Source organism: Dermacentor andersoni, chromosome 4, assembly GCF_023375885.2.
Source record: "Dermacentor andersoni chromosome 4, qqDerAnde1_hic_scaffold, whole genome shotgun sequence".
Classification (NCBI taxonomy): Eukaryota; Metazoa; Arthropoda; class Arachnida; order Ixodida; family Ixodidae; genus Dermacentor; species Dermacentor andersoni.
In genome coordinates, this window is record NC_092817.1 from 190,920,849 (window position 1) to 190,938,494 (window position 17,646).

At 45.4% G+C, this 17,646-nt stretch overlaps 1 protein-coding gene across 1 annotated transcript in view; it reads right to left on the reverse strand.

Moving 5' to 3' along the window:
* The window catches only part of LOC126530580 (L-sorbose 1-dehydrogenase-like), a 57,106-nt gene that overhangs the window by 18,383 nt on the left and 21,077 nt on the right, over nucleotides 1-17,646 (reverse strand). The window contains exons 6-8 of the mRNA XM_050177844.2: nucleotides 15,848-16,015; nucleotides 12,003-12,150; nucleotides 10,874-11,034 (exon numbers count right to left, since the gene is read on the reverse strand). Of these exons, the coding sequence (XP_050033801.1) occupies nucleotides 10,874-11,034; nucleotides 12,003-12,150; nucleotides 15,848-16,015 (477 nt within the window). The remainder of the gene's footprint in view (nucleotides 1-10,873; nucleotides 11,035-12,002; nucleotides 12,151-15,847; nucleotides 16,016-17,646) is intronic.

The window sequence follows — 17,646 nt, forward strand, 5'->3', positions numbered from 1 at the left end:
ATGACGTCTAATCTGGTCGCGTAGTCAACAGCGCTAACAACTCACTTGTTTCCCGACGCAGATGCTGGAAAAGGGCCCAGGAGGTCCAAGCCGACTGGACCAGATGGCTGTACCGGGACTTCAAGTGGCCGCAGGTGTCCAGCAGAAAGCAGAGGTGGCTTCTCGGTCCATTGGTGGTTCACAAGCTGTGACATAGCGCTGCACAGAACGTGTCAAACCATGGCGAAAGAAGCGGCAGCGTACTCTGTCGTAGGTTCGAGGCACGCCTAGATGTGCAGCGGTGGGTGCTTTGTGAAGTTGCTTAAAAGCAGTAGCACGGAGGTGCTTTGGTATGAGAAGAAGGAGATGGGGACCTTCGGGCTGAACATTGAAATGGTAGAAAGTTCCATCATGGAGAACAAAGAGGCGTAAGGAAGCGCCGTTGGGCGCGCATTCAAAGCGATCGTTGAGTATATTGAGTTATCTATCACGACGCTGCTCCTCGGTGATATAGAGAAGCTGTGGCACGGAGAAAACAAAAGCGGCATTCTTAATGTCAGGTAGGTCAGTGCTGTCGACGGGGTAACGCGACAAACTATCCGCGCCTTGGTGCTGGCATTCGGACTTGTAAATCACACAGAACGAAAACTCTTAGAGCCTGAAAGCCTAACGACCAAGCCGGCCCGTGGGATCATTGAGGGTGCAGAGCCAGCAGAGAGCATGGTGGGCGTTTACTACGGAAAGGGACGGCCGTAAAGATAACGGAACTTGGCAGCCACCCAGACAGCATCAAGGCATCCCTGTTCTGTATGAGAATAGTTGCGCTCTGTTGGAGAAAAGAAGCGGCAGGCATAACCGATAACGCGATCTTGGCCAAGGTGGACTAGGACAGCGCTGACACAATGAGCACTGGCATCCGTACGCAATTCTGTTGGGCCATAATGGTCGAGGTCGACGAGGATCGGTGGTGAGCTCAAATGCATGATGAGGCCAGAGAAAAGTGGCAAATTGTGGAGGTACCCCTGAGAAGGGTACGCTTTTCTTTAAAAGGTCAGTGAGAGGTCGAGCAGTAGCGGCAAAATCTTGGAAAAAGCAGCGGAAGTAAGAACACAGTCGAACAAAACTGCGAGCATCTGTGGCTTACTTCGGAAGCGGAAAGTCTCGGACGGCACGAATTTTGTCTGGGTCACGTAGTACTCCAGAAGCGTCGACAAGATGGCCCAACACTTCAATTTGGTGGCTACCGAAACGGCATTTGATGAGTTGAGTTGAAGCCTCGTCTTACGAAAAACATCACGGAGACGTTGAACGTCAGTGTGAAATGTCACTGAAAAGAAAATAACGCTGTCAAGGTCCCACAGGCAGGCGGACAATTTGAAACCCTCAAGCAAGAAGTCCGTCATACGCTAACAAGTGGCCGGCGCATTAGATAATCCAAAGGGCATAAAATTGAGCTGTAAAAGACCATCGGGTTTTATAAATGCGGTATTTCCTCTGTCCATGCCGTCGACGGCGACCTTTCAATATCGAGCTCGAGGTCAATAGAGGAGTAGCTGGGACCTTAGAGGCAGTGAAGGGCGCCGTGGATTTGTGGCGGCGGGTACACGCCATTCTTAGTCACTAATAATTAATAATAATAATAATCTATAATTCATGTTTCAATACCGGTGAAAAAAGCACTGTATTTGGCTGCATCTACCGATCACCGAGCTCTAGTATAAACACGTTTTGCTGCGCTCTAGATGAAATCTTGCACACTGTTTCGAATGAAAACAAGAACATGGTTATCATGGGAGACATAAACATCAATCTTCTGGATGAGAACTGCGCTTACAGCAGAGCATACATTAGCATCTGTCATGGATACGGTATCGAGTCGTTGTTACAACTACCCACTAGGCGCGTCTCTAACTCGACTACTCTCATCGATCATGCACTAACAAACCTGCTTTATCCCCCTAAAGCTTTTATCGTACGAAGCAACATAACCGACCACTTTCCAATTGTGCTCTCTTTTCCCCGTCTTAATCACGCCATGGAAACTCTGTACACTAAACCCAGGTTTGACAAAGAACATTTCATAGAGCTAGTTAACAGTTCAGATTGGTCGCGCGTAACATCATTAAATGACGCTGAAGCCTCTTATACTGAGTTATCTGGCACAATTAAAGCTTGTATATCCTCAGCAACAACATTAGTTAAGTGCCGTAAACATATTGCCTCCCCATCAAACCCTTGGCTTACACCAGGATTGTTGAAGAGCATGCGCAAGAAAGAAAACCTCTATCGTAAATGCAACATAGAGCATTTAACCAATCCCTTAAGCTTCGGTACAAGAAGTTTTGCACCTTACTGACATATCTACTTAAACAAGCAAAGAAAACTTACTATGAAAATGTAATAAATGAAACCGGGAACGATTCTCGGAAACAATGGCAGATACTTAATGCGTTTCTGAATAAGAATCCTACTAGGAATAGAATAACGAAAATTAAAGAAAAAGACTGCACACTTACAAACCCTGAAGATATTGCATGCGCATTCAGCAACTTTTTTGGTACTGTGCCTGATATCCCTGGGGGCAATGACACTCACATGCCACGCTTGACACAACAATCATTTTATCTGTTCCCAACTACACCCAGTGAAGTTCGAGCAACAATTATGAATCTTAAAAATTGCAGTCCTGGTTTAGATTTCATATGCTCGTATCATATCAAAGAAATTGTTGACAGCATATGTGAAGCTTGCAGTCACGTTGTCAATTTAATCTTTAAAACTGCCGTTTTTCCAAGTGACTTGAAAAAGTCAAAAATAATTCCTGTGCACAAAAAAGGAGACATCACCTTACTAGCAAACTACAGGCCCATATCTATCTTGCCGTGTTTCAGTAAAGTGATAGAAAAACTATTAGCACAGCGCCTATCTAATTACTTGGACAAGTTCCAATTATTAACACCAAGACAGTTTGGTTTTCGGGCTGGATATTCTACTAACATAGCTTTAATCACCCTCACTGACAAGATAAAAGCGGAAATTCATGGGGGCAGATTCGTAGGATCTGTATTTATCGATTACTCGAAGGCATTCGATTCCATTAATCACAACATTCTCTTTACTAAACTCAGCGCATATGGCATAACAGGTCCATCTTTGGAACTACTGCGGAGCTATTTATACGACAGACAGCAACAGGTTTGCATTTCAGGAGTGCTGTCTGACACAAAAATAATTAATACTGGCGTTCCACAGGGGTCCATACTCGGTCCCCTCTTATTCCTAATCTTCATTAATGATTTCCCCAACTGCCTAACTTCTACAGAATGTCTTTTGTACGCGGACGACACCACTATTTACACCTCACATAACGACATCTTTACGCTAACCGAGCTTTTAAATGATGAACTACATAATGTCAGTAGTTGGTGCAAAAAAAAATAAATTGCTGATTAACCCTCAGAAAACAAAGTTTGTGGTTTTTAGTTCACACAGAAAACCTCGACATAACCTTCTACCACTGTACATAGCTTCTCACCCAATATTACCATCTAATGAGTGCTCATTTTTAGGTGTTCAATTAGACCCCTTTCTAAAGTTTAATTTGCATGTCAGCTTCATAAAAAAGAAAGCTGCCTATGGTATCAGGGTGCTTTTAAAGGCCAGACAGTACTTTCAAAAGCACACTCTCCTAACATTGTATTATGCCTTCATTTATAGCCATTTAAATTACTGTATCAGTTCTTGGGGTCTTACATATCGCTGTCATATAGCTCCCTTGCAGCACATCCAAAATAATGCTGTCCGTATCATCGCTTCAGCTCCTTATAACGCTCATGTTACCCCCATCTTCACTGAGTTAAGTATCCTCACTATAAATAAAATTATCTGGTACAACCACAGCATCGTTATTTACCGCCTTCTTCAAAACCCACAATTACATTATGTCATTGGCAGGAATAGTCTTGCTAATCCTAACACTACCAGGTTCTCTTTACAAAATAACCTTTTACTTCCAAAATCACGCAGCAACTATGGCAAACTAACTGTTGGTTTTGCTAGTGTGAAAATGTGGAATAATTTACCTACTCACGTGAAATCCTCACCTACATTATCGTCATACCAACGTTCACTGAGAGCTTATATTATTACCCTGTAAACTGCATCTATTCTTTGAAGTATGTTTATGTTGCTTATTATGTAATTTCTTTTATGTTGTGATGTGTTGCCATAGGTTTTATTACTTTAACACTGTATAAATTGTGTAATCCATTCTTTGTTTATAACCGCAACTGACGCCTTTTTATTTATATATTATTATGTAACTAAGAACAAGAGGTCCCGCTGCAGTTTATAACTGTGGGACCTCTTTCTGTATAACTTCTACTGCATATATGTGCTACTAATGAATGAAGCAATAAAACTTGAAACTTGAAACTTTGTTCAGATGGTGGTAATCCATACAGAACCGCCATGCCTTATCCTTCTTCTTAACCAGCACTACTAGTGGCCCTCACCGAGACGAAGAAGTCTCAATGATGTTTTATTGAGCATCTTGTTTGCGTCAGTTCAAATTACCTTCCGTTCCCATGAAGACACTCGATATGCCCTACGCTGAATAGGAGCAGCATTGCAAGTATTAATACTATGCATCAAACAAGGCGTCTGGCCTGAGGGCTGACTGTCAATGTCGAAAAAATCCCTGCAGCAAGAGAAAACAAGGCACAGGTCTTCGGCTCGAGGAAGTGAAATGTATGGCGCGATCATTTTCTGAATCTTGGGATCAGAACAAGAAGCAGACTTTCGAGACCTGGTAGGCTCAAATGAAGCGTCGGGTGACAAAGGCGCCACATGATGGTAATCTAAAGGCTCGAGTTTGGAGAGCCAAAATCTTTCAGGCACAATTTTCCTGGTTCGACAGAAGTTGACGACATGAATGCAGTTCTAATTCCCTGTGATAAAACTGTTCGAGGTACGGTGGCATTAAATTGCAGTTGAATTTCGGGCAGCGGCGTGATGAGATACTCTCCATCAGGAACGGGCGGGGAAGACGGCAGTTCGATATATGATAACGATTCTGGCAGCAGCTGTACGAAGCTGGTGGACTTTAACGGGCTGGAGATTGCATCAAAAGTACCCGAAAGAATAGGAAGTACGAGGCGGAGGGTGCTGGCGGAGCAGTCAGTAAGAGCCGAATGCGCTGCAAGAAAATCGAGACCGAGAATGTGGTCATGCAGGCCATGGGCAATCACGGTAAGAAGAACAGCAGTGTGGCGGCCGGTGATGCTTACGCGTCTCTAAGTATATCGATGACAGAAACAGTACCGCCATCCCCAAAAGCTGGTGACACGTGTGGTTGCAGGACTAAGGAGATTTTAATTCGTTGTCGGAATGCAGTGCTCCCAATGCAGAGTTGTGCACCTGCGGCGATCAGTGCAGTGACAGCAGTGCATTCAACGTCAGCTATATGACGATTCTGGTTCGTGGGAAAAGTAAACAGACGACCTAAGGGCAGGGTCAACATCACAGCTTCACCTCCAGAAGGTACATTTGCTAGTTTTCTGGCAGGGTATGGAGGCGCATGGACGACGACGAGAAGCGACGTGGCTGGGGTGAAGGAGGGTGACGACGTCGTGGTGATGGCGAACGGCCGTAGCGACGATTCGTAGCAGAGGCGTCAGCGGCAGTACGATAGTGGCGAAGAGCATAAGGAGTACTGCGTGCAGAGCAGCAGAAATGTTTAGTGTTGCATGTTTGAGATGGAGTTGACCATCAGTTGAGGCTACGACTAGTGATGTGGTCAATGCGGCAGAAATGGGAACAGATGGCCTTGTCGTCAGAGGTGCGCAATTTAGGCGGGTTGCGATTCGTGGATGCACGTGCACACAGAGCTGTGACCCATGTTTCCAAATTATTGTAGGACAACGGCCTGGATTGCATCAATTGTGGCTGGGAATGGATCTGTGGGCGTCGCCCAGTAAGATGGTGAATAACAGGCCTCGAGCTCGCCGCTAATGACGCGAGTTGCGCTCTCACATGGGATTGGCTAGTGGGAATGGCCCTCACAAGTTGACATAGCAGCAGTACTGGGCAGGTGCACGATGTGGCATGTGATACGACGGCGCTTAGCTTGTTTGAAGCGGTCGCACTCTGATAATGGCGTCAATAGTTGAAACGTTGCCGAAACGCAGCAAGGTTTAGAGACTTTGTTTCAGACCACTTTGTTTCAGAGATTTTGTCACCAGCTGTGCGGCAAAGAACCAAGACGCCTTGTACGTATGGGATGTAGGGCTCTGTGGGACTTTGAGAACGCGTCGCAACAGCCACTTTTTTGCTGCGACCGTGCTCCCGTTGGGGTCACCGAACATTTCGCGGAGTTTTTCTTTGCATGTGGCCCCACTGGTTATTTCAGCTTTCTCGGTTCGTTGCCTCACGCGGGGGGTGCCAGTGAGGTAAAAAACGACTTTAGCGAACATGAGCTTTGGATCCCGCCTGTTATTAATTATGACGCGTTCCTAGATGTTCATCCACTCTTCGAGCTCAGTGCCATCCGAGCCGGAAAACAGCAAAGTAGCGAGCGTGGGAATGCGTCGCGAATGGAGCAGGCAGTCGAGTCGTAGCCGACGCCGATGGGTTATCAACTCCGGAAGGCATGGTAGCGAGCTCGATGTAGTGGTCGCTGCAGAGCTCCGTGGCGAGGACAGGGATCACAAAAAGACGAAAGAGACTGTTTGCACAGCATTTACAGGACTAGCGCACCGAAAGACTAAAATGTCGGTTTAGAAATGCTTATTTCAGCAAGAGACGGTACGAACACTGAGTCATAATCACGGCACGATTCCCCATGACGGTAACATATACAAAAGAACGACGCTTTGTACACATGGCACGTTTACAAAGTAGTGTCCGAGTGCCCACTCAGTAAGATGTAATCACATAGACCCAAGGAAAGGCACAGTTACACAAACTTATTGTCGCATGTGTGAAATGGTGTTCCATATATACAGTGTACACAATGGTTATGTACGATAATGATTTGACAGAGACACTTTATATAATTTTGAAGTGATGTTCATGAGGTGTTTATATACAACAATTATCATGTATATGAGAGTGCATGCACACGGAAATCACGGGCACCTACATTCTATGTGAATTAAATGAATACTTCTGATGGCCTGGCTACAAGAACCGGGCTGGTCGAAAATTAAGCCATACGCGTCCATCAGCTACCGACAAGATATAGCATGACGACTGTCGAAGGAACATCTACTTCTCCAAGGAAAAGCAACTCCTCTGACAGAAACGATAGTTGCCCAAAGCAGAGCCTCCCATGAAGTGAAAACAGAGCGCGGTGACGATGCCTCGCGGCAAATGCTTCGCATCGGCTACGCCATAGACAAAAGGCCCCCGCAGCAATTAAAATCCGCGCAAAGCTGCCACGTGAGCAGCTACCAGATGTAATAAAGCGGTTAACTCTAAGGCCACGGAAACCAGTATGCATGGCCCTCCAAAATACCCTGGCAACGACGCATTGCCGCAGCACATGTTCATTGGATTCTTGAAGGGGGCAGTTGGGACACCGCCAAGATGGGACTACGCCACACCGCTCTAGCCTGTTACGTGTTGCACTTGCCACCCTAGAAGCCACATTAAGTCGCGTAGGTAGCCAGGCAGAAATGACGCCGCTATGGCATCCCACCACACAATGTTGGAACGTGCGTGGTGCGTTGCGGGAACTAGAGCAAGCAGTAAGGCTGACATAGTATCTACAACACGCTTTTAGAGAACGGCTGCATCAGGACACAAGTGTTGTATGTGGCGACAAAATGCCACGGCCGTACAGTAAAAATGTAGGTGGGTTTAACGCTTGTAGTCGGCGATTTCAATGCACGCCCGGTAACATGTAACGAATTTTGTACCAAGGAAATGGCAGGCCAGTTGACGCCCAGGACACTAATCACGCTGTAACAGGCAGAGCAGAAATCGCAGATCAAGCAGCCGGCAGCGAACAAACACGGAGGGGAACGCGAACTCACCGCGAGAGCGTGGTTGCCCAAGCGCCGCGCGAGACTACATTTCTGTACTGCCCGACCTGAAGAAGGAACCAAGAAGGCACTGCAAAACCTAGCAGCTCGTAATGGTGGCTGTATAACGTTACAAACGTACCACACTCGGCTGCGAAATACAGGCGGTGCTAAGTACCTTCTTTCTAATAGTGGTAAATCATACTCCTGAGCATCTTGAATATTTCGCCTTACATCTTCAAGAATTAAGAGCCACACAGAGTCTGATATGCCATCATAGGTGTAATCAAGGCCCAATATACGAATAGAGTCGCTCTCTTTTGAAGACGGAAAAGGGGACTTAGTCGTGTCTGTGGTGAACCAATGAACAAATAATGACATACTGAAAAATTTAGCGTAGCACCTGAAATATTCCTGTACTCAGTGAAAATTCGAAAGCCACGGGATAACCTATCTTCAGTCCTGAAATACAATGTGATGTCATCGGCGAAAGCTGTCACCGTCACAACAACGCTACCATGCAGTGGGAGACCACATACATAAGGGGTCCCTCACACTGAGCGCAGAAATGGCTCAAGGCTGAGCACAAATAGCACTGGGGATAGAGGGCACCCTTGACGAACACCACATACAACGGGAAATGGCGCACTTTCACGACGATCAAGAAACAATGTACTTCGGATATTTCATAGGCAGTCCTAATAAGTTCAACAAACTTTGACGAAAAGCCGAACGTGATCAGTACGTTTAAATATATAACTATGTTCAAGGTGATCGAATGCCTTTTTTTGATCTAGTGAAACTAACAGACCACGTGCCGACCTGGTCAGTGTGTATGTCATTGTGTCACGCGTAACGAACGAGGACTGTGTATCCCTCTGCCAGCAACAGAGCATGCCTGATCGTGTCCTATTAAGGAAGGCATCAGCTTCCCAAGCGTCGGGTGAGTCACCGTTGAAAAGCGCGATTGGCCTCCATTCTTCTGCACGAACTGATGATGGATCGTGCTTAGGTATCACCACAATATACCTGTCGCGAAAGCTAGACGGCAATTCCAAATTCTCAAATCAGCGGCTTATAAGAAATACAAAAGTGGCACCAATATCTTCCCAGAACGTTAGATAAAACTCAACGCATAACCCATCCGACCCTGGGGCCGAGCCACGCTCCATGGGAGAAAATGCTGCCCTCACCTCATCAGCTAATGCTCGTGCGCAAAGACGGTCAGGTACCTCAGGTGGAACCCGAGGCAGCCCACTAAGCATTGTACTGTATAACCTTGAGCCAGGATCTATTTGCATAGTCGTACGCACCATGCTTTCAAAGTGAGTTACAAAGAACGAATAATCACGCGAGGGAGGCAACGTCGCAAAGCCGCAGAAGCGAATGCATTCGGCTGTCTAAAAGTAACCAGCTTGTGCCAAGCCCAGATGTCAGTATTCGTTTTCCTTTGCGCCACGTCTCATGATGCCTGTTGTATCGCAACAATATTGTAGGCGTTGAACAAGGCAACAAAGTTAATGCCTTGTCACCACCCCTAAGCAACATTGTAATAGTTTTCCGTAGTTCAAAGCCAAGTGGCTTATAACCAACACCTTTTGCTGGACGCGAAGTGCCTTGAACGGGTTACCTATAACTAATAATTGAAATATTATACCTTTCGCTGCTTTGAGTATTTAAACAGCATTATGTTTTTGTATTCAGTAATAATTTTAGTGTAATAGCTCACGCCTTCAAGCGGTTTTCGTCAGTTTGTTTTTATTTCAGAGCCTTCCCAGTTTACTTTTCTAAGTGAAATACCTCCATGGCCACCTGAATCGCTTTGTCATTAGACCTGGTGAGCTTAGGGCAAACCCACCGTGCGATTTGATTCTACAAGCGTTCGACCATTGGATGTGAAGAATAGATTAGAAAAGAATGTATTGACAGGAAAGACAGAGAGGTCGACCTGAGCTAGTGCGCTCTAGTCTGCCACTCTGCACTAGGGAAGAGGGAAGGGGAGTGAAAGTACTGGTATGGAGGATGAGGATAAGAGAAGTGGTGAGTGCAAGTTCCGCAGCCGTAGATGTCGATTTGTGATCTAATTGAAATCGCCGAGTAATTCCAAATTGTACGATGACAAACACGGCCGCTGTGGCAGGTGGTCTAACCGAACCATCAGTATATACTTGTACAGTGCCACTATATAATGTAAATACATGGGACAGGGTGAGCCGTTCGAAGCCAATGGAGGAAACGTGGGAGTTCTTCATAAATCCGGGTATGTCAAGCCTCACTAGTGGTTTTGGGTGTTGGTGGCCTGGGATCTTGCAGGTATAATGCTTGCGTGACATGCAATTGTTTTAGAATTGTTTTAGTGGCATGTGAAGAAAGTAATTTTTCCTCCTATGGGACAGCAGCATGTACAAATAAATAAATAAATAAATAATAGACTAAACAAATGAATGAGTAAGCAAATAAATAAATAAACTTCGGCACAACAATCGTCGTTAGCGTGTTCAAGAATATTTTTAAGTCGAATGATCATCAGGTAAGTCATTGTAACAGATGCGAAATGCCTCTGGATTAAGGAAATGCAGGTTCATTAAAGAGATTAAATATCGTAAAATGTATACTCCACTCCACAGCTGCCGCATGTTTCCGAGGTGCAACTTGTCGCTGCAGCCCGGCCACAATGTCCATGCTGCGCCTAAAACTTAGGAGTCAAAGAGACATGTTAGGCAGTAGATGCCAGACATTCCTCATTCTATTTCTCAAAAATAAAGAGATGTAACTTCGTTTTCGTGGCGTGGTCAGTTTTCGGCGCACAGTTCACGGACTATGCGAATACTGTCACGAAAGAATATTCATCATTCAGTACTGGACCTCACCTCTGGTAGCAGGCCCATGCGCTCGAACAATGACTTTAGCGCTTGACTGGCTGACGGCGCTGAAAGTACTGCCATTTCAACGTCAGGACTGTCGTCCTCCGTTGCAAAGTCGCTCTGCAGGAACTGAAGGAACTCGGAGCTCGAGGGTATTGATATGATGCCTGCATAAGTTTAAGTAAGGGAAGAAAAAAGCTGCAGTAAGAGCCCTAGGTTGCACCATATTGTGACGGAGCGCCGAATAGAGGACACGTCACGTAAGGCACTGCGTATGTACAGACCATTTACGGATGTAGCAAAGATCAATATCTGGGTAATCGCCGCCATCTTCGTCACTCATAAACATATTGTGATTCGCCAGATTCGTCATTTACCGGCAACGGTTGTTACCGCCGACGTGGAGGTTGCGCCGCTCTATCGTCGTCGTCATGCGATCCTTTTCTTGCCTTGTTTTTGCCACAAGAGATCATTTCTATTGGCCAGCTGCTGGGATGTACAGGCAATTTGGGAATTCAATGCACGGATTCCACTCAGAACGCGAGACATCCCCGCCGAATGTTGGCTGTAGTACTGTCGCCACCTAAGTGAGGTGAAGCCAGGTGGGGGGGGGGGGGGGGGGCAAAATTAGGTTTGAAGTGTATTGCAAACTTTATCATATTCGACGTATTTGATGTATTTGCCCCATTTGTATGTTTTGATTCCCACAGACTAAGTTATGATATTTGATGTCTTAAAGCAACATACCTGTGCCAGCTATCAGACACGCCGTATAGTGGAAGGCTCTGCATTAATTTCGGCAACGGGGGGTTGTGTGATCTGCATCCAAAACATGATACACGAGCATTTTTGCTGCCTGCAACCGTCTAATCGTGGTCGGTGTGGACACAAATTCGCCCCGCAACTTCCTATTCAGAGGCAAAACTCCAAAGCGACTGAGCCACCATGGCAGGTATTCGCAGGCGCACAACAGGTATAGCTTAGTGCGACCAAGAAAGCGTACGGGTTCCGAAACATCTGTTTTATAACTTTGAATTGGTCAGTCACCACAGCTTCTTTATACACAGATATAGCTAGTCAGTGGAACTTCAAGAACGGATATGAAGAAGCTGTTTAGGAAATCTTGCTACCTTACCAGTTCTGTTGTCAGAGTACTGCGCTATGTCTTCCAGGCCAAATGGTGGTATTGCAGCAGCTACATCCGTGCTGACAGGCAGGCCCACCATTACACCTACATGGTCCTGCAGGTTGCGCCCAACTGGAAGGTCTGCGATCACTGGTATCTGGAAGATCATCGTGGCGACTATAGGTTTAAAAGTTCGCAATGTGTGACGACCAGCTTGATGATTAAAAGAAAACTGCTAGTGAAATTGAATTTTATTCTTTATTTTACACCAGAATGTCACCCTGTCCTCAGTGCAGCCATTGGCGCAGGATTTAGAGCGGTAGAGGAAGTTGCTGCAAGCCAATAAGAGGAGTGTTCTGGTCGGAGTTTCAAAGGTTAGATGACATGGAATAGCTTCCAACTGTTATTCAGCAGCACACGGCTGTCAGCAGTTGAGTAATGTAAGTTCACAGACTACCAATATTATGTTGTTACACCGTACACACGTGCATTTGTCCCGCGAAATCAATCAAGGGTTCGTATACTCCCGCGAACAGTGCTGCATTTTGAGAGCGTTGTGCTTGTCATTGGTACTTGTATGCTATGGTTGCCCAAATGCACCATAATAAACCGGATTGTAATCACGTCTTAGCCGCTTTTAATTTAGCCATTTTGTTGTGGTCTTTATTGTTGTTCGCCCATCCATGCCATGTTTTACTTTGGCACAAGAGGCACGCCATTGGCTGCGCCAGTAGTGACGTCGTTGCTCTCCGTCGCAGCCGAGCGCTTGCGCAGCAATTTCTCTCCGGCTCTGCATACCGAGCATCCAGCAGCCCCCCCAAGCCGTCACCTAATGACCCATCGGGATTAATCCAGTGATAAATATTGGGGCTGCAAGTTTCAGCTTCGCTGGTTAACCATGTGTGCGGAGTGCTTGGGCGGTGAACTTTATTTCCCTGTTACCCTCAACTAGTTTAGGGCAGCTAAGTGGATGCCCCGCAAATAACATTTCGGCCTTTCCTCTTTGATTCTTTTCCTCCCTAGAGATTTGCCTCTCAGGCCCCATTTAGGGCTGCTCATAAAACCATCCCTGAAGAACATAATTTACCTGTAATTTACCTACCGATCATTCAATCGGTAGTAGCGACGGGCGGTGTGTACAAAGGGCAGGGACATAATCAACGCGAGCTTGTGACTCGCGCTTACTGGGAATTCCTCGTTCAAGGGGAACAATTGCAAGCCCCTATCCCAATCACGAAAGAAGTTCCACGGCTTATCCACTCTTTCAGACAGGGATAAAGACACGCGGCTTCCTTCAGTGTAGCGCGCGTGCGGCCCCAGATATCTAAGGGCATCACAGACCTGTTATTGCTCTGTTGCGTGCGGCTAGGAGCCGCTTGTCCCTCTAAGAAGGTTGTAAGGTGCTGGGAACCCCGCACGTATTTAATATGCTAGAGTCTCGTTCGTTATCAGAACTAACCAGGCAAATCGCTCCACCAACTAAGAACCGCCATGCACCACCATCCACCGAATCAAGAAAGAGCTCTCAATCTGTCCGTCCTCAATCTTCGAAAAAATGAAAATGAATATTTGAGCAACTATCATTTTTTGATAACTACCTTTTACTGTAATTATTTTACGCCGGATGTTCCAATTTGTGAATTGTAGCTGCTGACGTTTAACGTTGTATCCACTTTGAACGACTTCTGAGGATGACACCACTTTCGAGATATGCGTTCCCAAAGTTTTTGACAGAGTGCATTGGTGTTCCAGTAACTTCTGAGTTTCAATGACAACAAATGCGTTTTGTTGAAAAAGTAAGCGGAACAACAGTGGATGTTTACACTGACTTTAAGTACGCTTATCTCGAAACTGGTTCAAGTTTAAAAATTTGTTCTAAGTATCTGTGCCTTGTGAAGTCACTCTGTTCTATTCATGTATATCACTATGCGCGCTTAAGTAACTAGATGAAAACGTAATTAGAGATAGCTTATTAACTAGTCGATTATCCGTAGCGATCTCCAATGTAAGTATTGTGTGCCTCTTTGACTATTCCAGCTCAATAAGTACATTTGTACTAAATACTACACACGATTTTTAAAAAAACTGTTAACGTTAAAATAAACGTCCGGTATATTTAGACAATGTGCAAAACTTACGTGTTCTTTCTCATTAAGCCGCCGTATTGGGTGTTTTTTATCATAGGCTGTAGTGTCATTGGCAAATTTACCTTTTGTAGCTCGTTCCTACTTGTTGCTTTCTCTTTAAGGAATTGTGCAAGTACCCGGACCGTGCATAATTTCTTAACGACGAAGCTCTCTTTCTGAGAAGCCTACATGGGTGTCTTCTGTAGTTCCGTGCTACTACGGGCTTGATGAAGCTTTCTGCACCATGCGGATATTAGCCCAACTAATTTGACAAGGTAGTCTCCAAATTCTCATGAAGCCAGTGGCACTATGATGAATAAACCATAAATATATGGTTCCTCCTGGGCCTGCCTTCAATTTAGAGCAGGTAATTTTTTATCTAGCGCAGGTGGCATAGTTATGAAAGCAGTGAACGCTCATGGCCACGATGATGTGTAGGGAATCTGAAGAGCATAGAGCACACATAATGAGATTCGGTGTATGAACACATACATACATACATACATACATACATACATACATACATACATACATACATACATACATACATACATACATACATACATACATACATACATACATACATACAAACATACATACATACATAAATACATACATACATACATACATACATACGCGCGCAGACATACACACACACACAGCTGCCGCGGTTGTTAGTGGCTATGCTCTTGGCCTGCTAAGCACGAGGTCGCGGGACTGATCCCCACCCCGGCGCCCGCATTTCGTTGGGGCCGAAATGCGGAAATATACATGCACTTAGATTTAGGTGCACGACAAAGAATCTCAGGTGGTACAAATTTCTGGGGTCCCCCACTACGGCGTGCCTCATAATCAGAAAATGGTTTTGGCACGTACAAGCCAATAATTGAAAGCTGAGAGAATCCGAAAGTCCTTGCGCCTATTTTTTTGCCAAATTACGGCTCTAAACGCGTCAGTTAACATATCCATTCCCAGCGGTAGACCTCTCTTGGACCGGCGCTGCTGTCGGTTGTTGAAGACGGCGGTTGTGCTTCATACGTCTTTGTCGTGCAAGCAGTCAAGTGGGATTTGTTTTTATGGAGGGAACGCACATGGAAATCCGCAGGGAAAGGCAGCCGACGTATGGGGAAAGGTGTCTTGCTTTGAAAAGTGTGAGGTGGTGGTGTTTTGAGTTCGCAAGAAGTCTCGCAAAACAATAATCGTTGGGGGAGGCTGCGCGCGTGCGAATTCTACCACAGGGGCATCTCAAATTTAGTGCTGGGGTGGGACAAGTGTTTGAATCGGTGCGCTGACTATGCGGAAAAATAGCGTGAGGTAGGTAGAATAGCACGTATATTTGTATTTACCTGTATGTGCCTCACTTTGGCTCACAAAAAAAAAATGGGAGAATGCTTTTTGATTTGCGCTCGCACATACAGACATATAAACTGGCAACATTATTTTTCTAGGCAGGGCAACTGCACAAAGTGCAGCCTTGAAAGTCTGCGGCTTGCAGGCTGCATGGAACCAATACTTGCGTACTCAATACCCTAAATATCAGGTAAAATGTAACGATACCGTCGACAAAAAAAAAATGAATAGAGCAGTAAACGCTACTAAACAAATAAGCGCGATGTAATTAATGAGAACCCTGCAGGAAAATAATTTCATGCAAATTTCTCAAACAATTCTTGCGCAATCTTTGGAACATATCGCTAAAGTTTCCTAAAGATGATATGCACTGCCTACCTGCAGGCGCTCCAAATCTTCTCGGGGACCCACGCCGGAGAGAAGCAACAGTTGAGCGGATCCTACCGTTCCTGCTGAGAGAATCACCTCTTTTCGTGCTGACACGTTGTATGGTTGGCCGAACCTTGTGAACGCTACGCCCACGGCGTGATTTCCTTCGAAATTCACCTGCACTTGGTCATGACACAGGGACTATTATGTATGCTTGCTCAATCATCATTATTCGGTTTTGGTGGAAACGTGCATTACATTTAGCAGTTTACTTCCACTCTGTTATGGCGCTATGAACCTAATTTATCCAGCTGACGTTCAGATAGGGGGATGATAGCAGTGCGTAGCGCTATACAGAGGAAAAATTATGCATCAGCATGATAGTGACATGATGCTACCAGTAAACATGCAAATATTTGCGGTCCATATTGAAATCAAGATTCGTCCTATCAATGAGCAGTAGCAAAACGTTTACTAAATTACACTGTGAATAGAATAAATGGATTCCAGGTGCTCTATTTTTTCCTACAGTACCTCGCTTCGTGCACAGTAGGCAAGGCTAAAAATACTAGAGAGTCATATCTCAGTGTTTGCGTTCACATAAAATGCATATTAGAGGCAATTATATCGGCATGTGCCATTCAATTCGATGCAGAATAAAGGCTGATACTGCCATGCCATGAAATGTGATGTTTACTGCGTAAAATGCACGCACATTTAAACCTAATTACCGGCGAATAAGCTGAGTGACACCCTTCTGCAACGAGTGGCCACAGCGCACTACTCGCTCTCGCAACGAATACATAGGACGTCGATTGGTGGAAGCACAAAGACATCCAAATGATGCGCTAGTTGATGCAACACTACGTCCCCAAGTTGCGGTTAATAAAGGGAAAAGGAGACATCGACCCAAACGTAGCCATGTCTACAAAGGAAGCTCATACGGCTTCCCCGAAAGAAAGGACTCGCAGTTGGAGAAAAATTTTTCCTTGTCCGGGACTAAAACCCGCGACCTCGCCTTTGCGGGGCAGCCGCTCTGCCATCTGAGCTAACCCCGCGGCTTGCAGTTGGTAGGGAAATGTTTCAACTGCGAGGCCTTTACAGAGGAACCCGTATGGGTTTCCTCTGTAACACTTAGCTACGTCTGGATGGATACCTCATTTTCCCCTAATTAATTGTCCCTCTCCGCCTTGCGGGCTTTCGCAGAAATATTACGTCAAGTTGCGGTTGTAACACGTGAAGTAGTTATTCCGTAGAAAGCGTTACACGCACATAGAAAAGCTTTACCGTGAAGCGCACGCAGTTATAGTTCTATGACCACACTAATTGCGTAGCTTTTTCAGTGTTGCCTGCTGTGTATGAAACGGAACATTTACGCTTTCGTGCGAACAAACAGACAGCGAAGGCAGAAAAATAGAACCGGAAATTGCTGTTGTGATCGTTTCAAATTTGGAAGTAACACAAGGTATTGAAATGAAACTGTACGAAAACCTAACTTCCCGCAGGCGGAAGTCAAACACACATGTTCAACATTGTGAATGAGGTGCTTTATCAATTACACTGACACGGCAGCCATTCTCCGCCCATTGTATAGGTTATTTGTCTATGTACAGATGGTTGCACATCATAGGGTTAGCTTGCGCTGCTTGCGGCTAAGGTGGATGATTTAGAACATTGTTTTAACTTCAGGCATCATGGGACGTGCGTTCAGGACGTGCTTTCGACTCCCACCTGCAGCAAGTTACGTTTTCGTTCATTTTATTATCCTTTTACATCGTTATATGTAAACTTGCAATTAACGTAATAAA